The 10,797-nt window shown below is 31.6% G+C and overlaps 1 protein-coding gene across 1 annotated transcript; it reads left to right on the top strand.

The window, feature by feature from the left end:
* The first annotated feature begins 479 nt into the window (after nt 1–479).
* NRN1 (neuritin 1) lies at nt 480–10,150 on the top strand. The gene is made up of 3 exons (XM_053713098.1): nt 480–669; nt 5,566–5,710; nt 8,913–10,150. The coding sequence occupies exons 1-3, from the start codon at nt 615–617 to the stop codon at nt 9,142–9,144; spliced, it is 432 nt and encodes a 143-aa protein (XP_053569073.1). The 5' UTR covers nt 480–614; the 3' UTR covers nt 9,145–10,150.
* The last annotated feature ends 647 nt before the right edge of the window (nt 10,151–10,797 follow it).

Below are 10,797 nucleotides of genomic sequence, written 5' to 3'. Positions count from 1 at the left end.
TTGATACAATTTGTCCCACAGATGATGTCGTTTTTGCAGTAACACACAGATAAACATATAGTTCATGAAGTGATAGATTATTGAATCATGTCCCTGTTCTGAAAACTGTACTTTGTATTTCTGAACTATCATAAAACAAAATCCAATGTGAACAAAGGCAAGGTATACAACTAAATGAAATAATCTGTTCTTAGCTATGAGGTTAACCCATGCACCTCCAGGAAGTATGTTTTCTTCAGCAGAGTGATGGTGTGGCCCTCATGCTAGCTGCACACTAATGAGAGTATTTCTGTATAATTCCAACTGATGACTAGAAATGGCTCTCCTCCTCCAAGGCACATATTAAAGCAACTGGTCCAGTGCCACCCTCTTTACGTCAAGTCCAGGCAGGGTGTGGGCGGGGGATGTGCCCACCCTCCCCTCTCCTAATGGTGTGATCCATTCCAGGCTCTCTCCTTCTCTCCCTTTCCACCATTCCCTTCCCTTTTCTCTCCGTCTCTGCAAAATCTCAGATGCAGGAACTTGTTGGCAATGCCTAGTTTTCAATCTCCACCAAGGTTTTCCAAAGTAACTATTTAAGATCTACAATCTCCAATGGTTTTATTCAATGTAGGATGGGACTTAAGTTGAACGGCAGATATATTCTTCTGGTCCTTGCTGTGCATCTAGGTAAGCGTAATGCAGTGCTATAGTCAAATGGTTTATTTTACCTAAATTCGTGTAAAACTATAAGCTTTACCATATCTTGTATTCTCGAATTTTCCCTTCATCTACCCCTTTCTTAAAATGTACAGAGATCTATGAAAAACTAATTGTGATTGGATCGATAAGACATGAAACATTAATATATCAGCTTGCATCTGCAGTTTTGTATATGAAATGCACACCAAATAATGGAGTTTAGTGCTAGAATTTGTTGTGTCTTAAATGTTGTGATAAAAATCATACTTCTCTTAAAATGCAGAACATTTTTTTGTTTAAATATATACACAGCTGCTTAAAAATAATAGGAAATAATGCAGCAAAATCATTTAGAATTCTAGTAATTAGCCCATTAAAACGTGGTGTTAATTTACTAAATGGAAAAATTCAGATCGACAGATTCACAGTATGTATATATAATTATATCATTATTAACGCAAGTAGTGAGCCCAAACAGCAAAATTGCATTCTGTCATTTTAATGTACAGTATATATATATATATATATATATATATATATATATATATATATATATATATATATATATATATATATATATATATATAAATCAATGTAAATATGTGCATAGGAAATTAGCACATATAGGCAAGAATCTTATATGTGTGTATGTGTGATATATATATATATATATATATATATATATATATATATATATATATATATATGTGTGTGTGTGTGTGTGTGTGTGTTAAAAGTAAGAATCTAATAATAAAAAAAACCGTAAAATATCGTAAAATGCAAAGGTTAAATATTAAAAGCGTAAACCGAAATAAAATATAACAGTTAAATCAAAGTGAATTTGAAAAAAAAAAATGTAGTTTATGGGTGTATTTGTATATATCTGTGAGATATTATTTTAATATGTGTGAAATCTGCTAGTGATTTAGACTGGAGGTAGACTGCTTATTTCCTATTGAGAAGGCCTGTGCCAAACATTACCCAAGATCACAACCAGTCTGTTCACTGCGACATTGCCTGCTAGAATCTGCTCTCTTTGGCATCTCTCCCATGTAACCCTGTGAAAATGGGCCCAAGTGACAGAAGTCCTCACACTTACTGTTTCACACAATGGGGAACCCTGAGGGCTCCTGACTGGTTCCAGTTTGCCACCATGAGCAAGTAAAATTCATCAGACTAGATTCTGGATGAAAAGAAAACTCCCAATTAGCAACTGCAGATAAAATGGTTGCAATATGAAGGCATATAATTAGGGCAACTCAGATGCCTAAATATTTTCATCGCTAATCTGTGAGCAAGGTATCCGATTATGGTGGCAGAGAAAGTACTTGAGGACAATAAAAGTAATTACTTTCTATTATCTATCTATCTATCTATCTATCTATCATCTATTTATCTATCATCTATTTATTTATTTATCTATCATCTATCTATTTATATATATATATATATATCATCTATCAATTTATCTATCAATCTGTATATCTTGCTTTCTATCTAGCTATCTATGTTGAAATAGTAAGATAAAGATGATAGATAGATATATAGATAGAAAGATAGATAGATTACATCATTCAGCGATAGTTTCCCTTCATTCTTCCTGGACCCTTGTGGCTTTTAGCAGAGACGTTAAAAATTGACTTTCCACCACTAATGACTTTAGGGGCTATATATGCAAACATCAACACCTTGAGAATGGTTGCTAATTACAAGGTAAAAAGACCAGTTGTTGAAAGGCGAATACAACGTTATTATTTCTGCAGAAGAAATGTATTAGATGTCTTTGTTTCACCTATTGTAAGCAATTGGCAAATGTTTTTTGTAATAAAATTAAACTATGTGTTGCTGTTACTAATACTCTTATTACTACCATTATTATAAATAAGAATACGTTTTTTTAAAAAAAAAATATATATATGTAATTTAGGTATAACTTGTCTGAAGGGTATAGATTAAATTTGGCGAGAATTTAGTTGCCTTACATTTGTAAGGTTAACATTTTGTTTCTGTAGAAGAAAATTTAACACAATTTCTATTCAGTTGTTTTATGTTTAAACATAAGGAAAACTAGCTCTGTGTTGCTTTAAATTAGTCTGGCATCGATTATTTTTTATATCAGTCATGTTATCTGCAATGCCCTGTAATCTCAGATGCTGTAGAAAAGTAGGATTAATGTCACCTGTGAAAAGGTGCTTTCAATATTAATGCTGTATAGAGCAAAATGATTAGACAAGGTTGATTGTTATAAGCATGTTTATTGACAATATATATATATTTATTTTATAACTGATCATAAACTGATCTCATATATATATATATATATATATATATATATATATATATATATATATATATATATAATAGTCAACATTTAAGCGGGTGTAGTTACCGTTGCAAATATGTTTGTGGAAGGAAAGCAAATTTTCCGTTGTATTCGGGAATTTATTAGCAATACTTACAAACCCAGATTAATACTGGTTATTACATTTTCTAAGACAAAATATGAATGTTTATATATAGATTGAAAAATGTTCATATATATTTTTGCATGTGCAGTCATTGCCTGTCTTTTATATTAGTCTGCCAATGGCTTGCAGGTATTTTGCTATCCAAAGAAAAATGGATGCTGGCACATACCTCTGGTTCTAGTATAGCTCTTTTAGCAGCTTAGTGTGTGGGTGCAATTGAAGCTAGTGGTGCTGTTCCAATTAATCTGGTAATAATTTAACTCTGCCCTTGCTGGTTGTCACAGGGAAGAAGACAACCAAACAAGAATTGTCACTATTGTTGCAGGTTAAATCTCTGCTGCACAGGTTGTGCTTTTATATTAGAGTGGTTAAAAGTTACGCATGCGCATATGGAGCAGAGCGTAAACTGAAATTGATTAGACAGTGTAATGGTGGATGAGAATTTGGTGACTATTTGCCTTCTTTATATTCTTGTTTCTGGTTGATATTCTGCTCTGTTCACAATTACATGCTGACACCAGACTACATAGTTCGTGACTTACGACCAATTAGAGAAACGAACTGTGTGCACAAAGCTCTCACATTTTAATTTATACATATAATAGGAATGTGTCACCTTCATCCGGAAAGCATCTGTCATGCGCACTTTGTGATATTCTTTTTATTGAAAAAGGGGGTGAGATGTTCAAATTCTGCATTCAGCTTTGTATTTTTTTAACTGGTTGCATCCATTAATAATGTTATGTATGGGCCAACAATTTATATTCAGTCTTTAAAAACGTATCTATTTAATTACACACATTTGTTATACGTATGTGTATCACTGTGTCATTTTTTATGTTTGTGTCAATTTAAACACTAATATTTTAATACATTTTGCATTCTCTTCGCTTTTTTAAAATAGTCAATACATACATGTTTCTTTCTAGTTCCACTATCTCACTCATTAGTGGCCATTTCTTTTGGAAAATGAAATAAAGCATAACATTTGTTAAAAATATGGAAACTATTTTCTTTTTTATAATAATTAAGTTTGTATTATGTGACCTGATTATGAGAATTATGGATGATCTATATGATCTATAGATTACCACAATGTGTCATTATAATTGAATATAAAGATTTCTGAAGCTACTACTAAATCAGATTTATATATATATATATATATATATATATATATATATATATATATATATATATATATATATATATATATATATATATATATATGTGTGTGTGTGTGACTGTGAGTATATGAAGTTATTTTTCACTTCTAAAATTCCTAGTGGCACTATGTGTTACAGTTTAAAAAAATGCAGATGACCTAGAATCCAGTTTGTGAGAGTCAAGGGCACCTATCTCTTTTATATATTTATTTATTTATTTATTGTAGAAAAGGGAGGATGAGCTTTATAATAAGAATCTGCCAACCCCTTATGCAGGGATCACAATCTGCTCACTGCAGTATTCTTTGTACACAGTATATTCAATTCGTCTGTGACTCAAAACCTAGGGATTGTTTGGGGAGTACGTGTGTAATATTTAAGACTGAATTGATATCAAATCTTATTAGACAATTCCTTAAAGTGAGGTGGGGGAAATATTAAACGTTTAAAAGAAACATTCTTAAAATGAGAATTAACAGTTCCCTGTTTAGCAGTTATATATAATACAGTGTTTTATATATGAATTCGTATTGTAAAGAACTCGATGTGATAGATTTGGGTATATTTGGTCATTTTAATTTTATTTTGATCCGTGTTTTTTTAATTATGTCTAAGCTGTATATTTTACACATAAATCATTTATATTGTAATGTCACATTTGCTCCAGTTGGTTCTCTTATATAGCAAACAAAACCACTTAGTGGCTTATGTTTTAATATAAGCAACCCTTGTTTGTAAATATTGTTGTGACTTTTACTTACTAGACATTTTTAAGGTAAAAAGTGTGTAGTTAATATTCATTTTATATTTTTAAACATTACATCTATTAAAATATTTACAAAAAACAATCACTGCAATACAAAATCTACAAAACATATATAAAATATATATATATACACACACACGAAATAATGATTAGAAATAACCATACAATATCCATATATTTGTTTAAAAAATTAAGTAAGAAGTATTTTGTTCTAAAAATAACTTTTAACAAAGGCATATTTGAGCACCTATATTATGATACAGTATGTTTAGCTTTTAGCTTGAGTGTTACTTTTATTAAGCAATAAGCATATCACATATAATTGAAAACAGATCTAATGCACTGCAGGTTTTTTAATAATAAAGTGCGTTTTTGAGCAATAAAACAACGATGTAATAAATATAATATACGAATATGATTAGAATGTACAGTAATCTGACTCGGAGCTGTCTATCTGATGTGGTGCTGATCTGTCTGTCCCCAGCATACTTGGCTCAGGCGGTGAGGGCAGCAGGCAACTGTGATGCGGTCTTTCAGGGCTTCTCGGACTGTTTGCTCAAGCTGGGCGATAAAATGGCCAAATATCCGCAAGACCTGGACGACGAGAAAAACCTCAACACCATTTGCTCGTAAGTCTAACTCATTTATTTTAAAATAACACAACACATTAATAACCTCAGTTTGTCTTGATGTGTCTCAAAGCCTGCATGCTCAATTCTTGCTACTAAAGGGATTTGTCTCTTAGCTTCATTGAGTTTTATTGACACTTGAAATGTTAACCACCTGCAAACATATTGTAGTTGATTTATATCTAGTTAGTACATCCCATACATTTTCAGCAATTCTTGACATTACAGTAAGATACACTAATAGTTAAATGAATACATTGTTATTGTGTATATATATATATATATATATATATATATATATATATATATATATATATATATATATATATATATATATAAGGGTGGGTTCAATATCTAGTTATTTTAAATATGATCAAAGGGAACCATGTGGTGGAATATTACTTATTTTATTCTCTCATTTTAAATTTAAGCTTCGTGACACATTAACAAATGTTATACTTAATCTGCTATATCAAAGGAGGACGAGTATACTTAAATAATATTAAATATGCAGAGTTATATTTCCCCATCAGTTTGGGTAGGTCGAATCGTGTTTTTATGTTGTATATAGGCACACATACACAAAGAATACTGTACAGTCTCTTTTTATTTTCTCTGTATTTATTTATATGGTTTTCTCAATTGCACATTTATTTAGTGAGGGTTGAATAGCTTTATACAGTAATTCATTATAGGAAACATATCTGTTAAATTGGGGGAAATATATTTGGAATGCTAAAGCAGACTGTTTTATTTTTGTGTTTGTGTGTGTGTGTTCTTTGTGTGTGTATGTGTCTGTGTGATTTCCACAAATATTCGTTGACTAGTGCACACATCTGCAATGATGTAGTAGTAGTAGTAGTAGTAACAAAAAGGCAAAGCAGCAACACGTCTCAGATTTTGCTTTATATTTTTCAGTTTATGAGATGATTTGTATGTCTTCCTGTCTATTTAATTGACGTGTTCATTCCCCTGGGGATTTCAAACGTGATCTTTTATCAGTGCTGTAAATGTATGTTCCAGATATGACCGTAGTTGGTACCTATCATTTATGAAAGATAGGCAGGGCTGCTGTTCTTTATAGACTATTGAATTTGGTAAATGTACGTGAATTTCTCAAGCTGAAGAGAAAAAAAAAAGCTATTAAAAAAGTCTATTTGAATTAATAAAATATCAGGATTTTTCTGGGTTCTTTTTGCATAAAACTATAAGGGGATGTAAAAATGAATTCAAATATTTATGGGGTATATATACATTTTTCATACAACATTTTTATACAAAAGTCACTTAACTGAACTGTGGATCTAAATTTAAATGTTGCATTTATTTTGGTACGACATTTAAACAAAGCAATTTTTCATTTAAAGGGAGTTATATTTGTAATCGTTAATAACTTTAACTACTACAGTTTAAAATAGTTTAAACCTCCCAATCATAAAGATATTTTTATGACTGTGAGTATATTTATTATGCACGATAGTTCCTCGATTAACATATTTTATATCCAGCTATCAAAGGGTGTGCATATAAAAATTAGACCAAAAACATACACAGATTCACGATGTAATACAGTAGTTTAAGAGCAGCTGCATTTAGATGCTTATTTTTCTTTTCTTTGAGTCTGTAAACTGATTTAGGAAAGATAAAGTTTTCCTTTGGGAAATGCAATTACAGGAAAGATATTGTATGAGAGACTCACTCAGCCCTTCTGGCATCTCAGTATCTCATTATTTATTACAAATGTAGAAACATTGTTGTAAACTTCAATCTTAGAGTGCTCATAAATTTTATTCTGCAGGAATACTTTAATACAACATGAGCAGGCGCCTGTCTAGGATCACAGACTTACACATCTACAAACCAAGCACATCCACATTCATTCCTTACAGTAAAGGGAGATCAGGGAGGAGAATCTAAGGGGAGGGAGTAGGGAGAGATTAGAGATCAAGAGATGAAGGGAGGTCTGAGGTCAAAGGCCTGTTTTAAATATACCATTCCTCCTGGGAGCTAACACTTATGATTTAAAATGTAATCGGTTTGGAGTACAATATTACATCAGAGAAATGCGATCAGAGTTGTTTAAACTTCAAGTTACACAAGCTTATTGAGTTTGGGAGCTATACTGATCATATGTTAGTAATTCTACAATAGAAATGAGCTATCCGCGTTAAAAAAGAAATCAATAAGATAAAGCAGTGTGGTGCAATTCACTTGGTAATGGGAGATATAGTATAGTATGAAAGAAAAACGGTGTATTTTAGTTTTTCTGTTTTCTCTATTAAATACAAATTCGGCTATCTAATTCCTTGTAACATTTTTACTATAATTATATTCATTTCAAACGACTGAACAACATATAAAAAACAACATGGGTGCCAAGTTGCCACTATATGTTTTTACTACTTAAATCATCGATTTAACCTTCTATGATTGGGCGGTATTATCACGTTCATTTTTCATAAAATGTCAATGAATTTTAAACAATTCAGTTGAAAAGAAAGAAAGGCAAAAGGTAGTGGTGTGGGGGCTACACGTTTTAAATGTTAGTGGTAAAATAATGTTAGTGTTGATGAAAAAAAAATGCTTTTGGAATCATTCCTCCAATACACATGTGCACTGCACACCAATACAGCAGGGGAACAGCCGATTCTCAAGAAAACTGTGCACAGATATTCACCCCTTGTAAGATCTAAAAGCAATTTTCTCAACTTTAGTATATACATATTCAGACAACAAAAATACTTTTAAGACAATGCATCATAGGATATACACTACTGAAAGACCATTTTAATTTGGTTTCAGCCCAGAATTCCTGTTGCCTGTGGTACATGCGCACAACACTTTTTTTTTTTTTTTTTTTTCTACCTCAAACGAGATACAGAAGGGGCGCTGTTAAATAACTACATCATGAAAATTGTGTAGTAGCAATTAAGAATATTAGAGATAATAAGTCTTCCCTAAGGATCATCGATTCTCGACAGCTTTTTAATCGCTTTCTTACTTAGGTCCCATTAATTTAACAACCAAAATAAGATCGAAAATATCAGAAAATATTGTATTTGTTTTGTTCTAAATTTTTTAAAAAGACATACATTTAGTATTTTATTACTATAGTTTTTATTTTACTTTTATTATTTTTGGAAGTGTTTCCCCAAAGTGCATTTCAAGCTGATGGGACATTAATCTCTTTCCTTCTACCTAGATACTGGGACGATTTCCACGTTTGCACGATCACAGCCCTTGCGGATTGCCAGAAAGGGGCGACAGAAATTTGGGAAAAACTGAAAAGGGAATCCAAAAATCTCGATTTTCAAGGCAGCTTGTTCGAACTTTGCAGTGGTTCTAATGGATCATCAAGCCCTAGGCTCTTTCTCCCTGCCTACCTGCCTTTGCTCATGGTGTCTCTCTCTGCTATACTTATCTGGATCTTCTAGTTCATCCAAAGCATCAGGAATCCATTTACACTCTCCACCTAATGGATATCTAAAGGAAATAATCTATCCGTTCTTGGGGGACGTATGTGATTCTCTGTGAAGCTGAAAAATAACCATCTAGGATTGTGGGGAAAAAAAAAATCAATATTCTTTATTTCGTGTTTTGTTCGCCAAATGTTACCAAACATTGAGCAACAACAGCCAAAACCGGACCTCAGCTTTACATTTTCAAACAGAATAAAGAAAACCTTGAGCCCTTTTTTTGCAAAAGAAACTCAGGAAAGGCCCTGGGCCACTTAATAATAATATCAATAATAATAATAACAATATAAGTGGAGGAAATGGTTGTGGGCTCTTCTTGTAATAACACACAATTCAGAAAAAAGCCAAGGGATTTGTAAGTCTAAGATGTACTGTAGGTGTTTATATGTGCAGCAAATGGTTGATAATTATCACCATCTCATAGATAAGACCTTGTTCAATCATCACCATGTTATCCACAACACACTGCAACAATGTGACCAAGGAGAGTAGCTGCTTATGGTACGGCATTAAAATAGAATTATTCAGGAAAGAACACACTAATAAATTAGTAAAACGACTGAATGGGTAAATGGATGAATGTGTGAATGAATGATTTTGATGAATGGATTGCTGAGGGAGTTTAGCTTTATCTGCTGTTGCCAAGATTATTTCAAACTTCACTGCCTTTAGTTAAATTATTGGTTTAGATGTTACACATATTAATGAAGTATCCAAGAGTGTTAACCACAAAGGGGGAAATAAATGTATAATCGTACCATAGTAAAAACAAAACAAAAACAGAAAAATAATAAAAAAAAAAAAAAAAAATATATATAAATACACAATTTTGACATTAAAAAGAGCCTTGATTTTAAAATAAATAAATGTTATATAAAGCAAAGTTTATTATAACTCAAATCAGCAAAAAAGTTTGCTACAAAGTATAGTAAAAAAGTATTAAATAAAATTATTGTTTCAAAAACGTGTGCTACTCTCTTTTTTATATTTATGTTTCTTCCAGAAATTTATAAATACAATATATATTATCAGAGATATATGGTTATGATAAAAAAAATCATATTATATGTGCCTGGTCATTACAAATGTAATATAATTTTAGTTTACATGGATTTTACAGAATATATATATATATAGTATTTAATTATTAATACAACTAGGCTATATGCACATTAAAAAAGCAGCATTTGTTGAGTAAAAGGTCACTACTATTAAGACTGCAAGGTGCTGAAGGAAACTGGTTGTTCTTCAGATCAGATGATTCGTTTCATAATTAATAAGACACCTCAGCTGAATTTACTAGGAGACTGGTCCTATTGATTTAGCTGAGGAAAATGCTCTAACCTTTTCTATTTATAGGCTCTTGATGTCTGTGAGACGCATACTTGTGTGTATACAAATGAAAGGATCCACAAAACCTTTATAGAGCACAAAAAGCTAAGAGTTAGGAGAAAAGGCTAACACAATAACAAGCCATTTGATCATAATATATATATGTATGGCTATATATGGATTGTAGCCTTTCTTTAAATCCATTTAGCTCTTCAATTAATGAAGACGTGCATTAGAGCATATGTTCTGTTATCTCTTTGCGATTCACTAGTTATAATG

The sequence above is a fragment of the Bombina bombina genome, chromosome 5 (assembly GCF_027579735.1).
Source record: "Bombina bombina isolate aBomBom1 chromosome 5, aBomBom1.pri, whole genome shotgun sequence".
In the NCBI taxonomy this organism is placed as follows: domain Eukaryota; kingdom Metazoa; phylum Chordata; class Amphibia; order Anura; family Bombinatoridae; genus Bombina; species Bombina bombina.
This window is presented reverse-complemented; position numbering and strand designations above follow the sequence as displayed.

What these genes read in the sequence shown, in the direction of transcription:
- NRN1 (XM_053713098.1), top strand. Translation starts at nt 615, where the DNA reads ATGGGACTTAAGTTGAACGGCAGATATATTCTTCTGGTCCTTGCTGTG. An exon ending in GGTCCTTGCTGTGCATCTAG is followed by an intron (nt 670 to 5,565) that starts GTAAGCGTAATG and finishes GTCTGTCCCCAG; the next exon opens with CATACTTGGCTCAGGCGGTG. An exon ending in AACCTCAACACCATTTGCTC is followed by an intron (nt 5,711 to 8,912) that starts GTAAGTCTAACT and finishes CCTTCTACCTAG; the next exon opens with ATACTGGGACGATTTCCACG.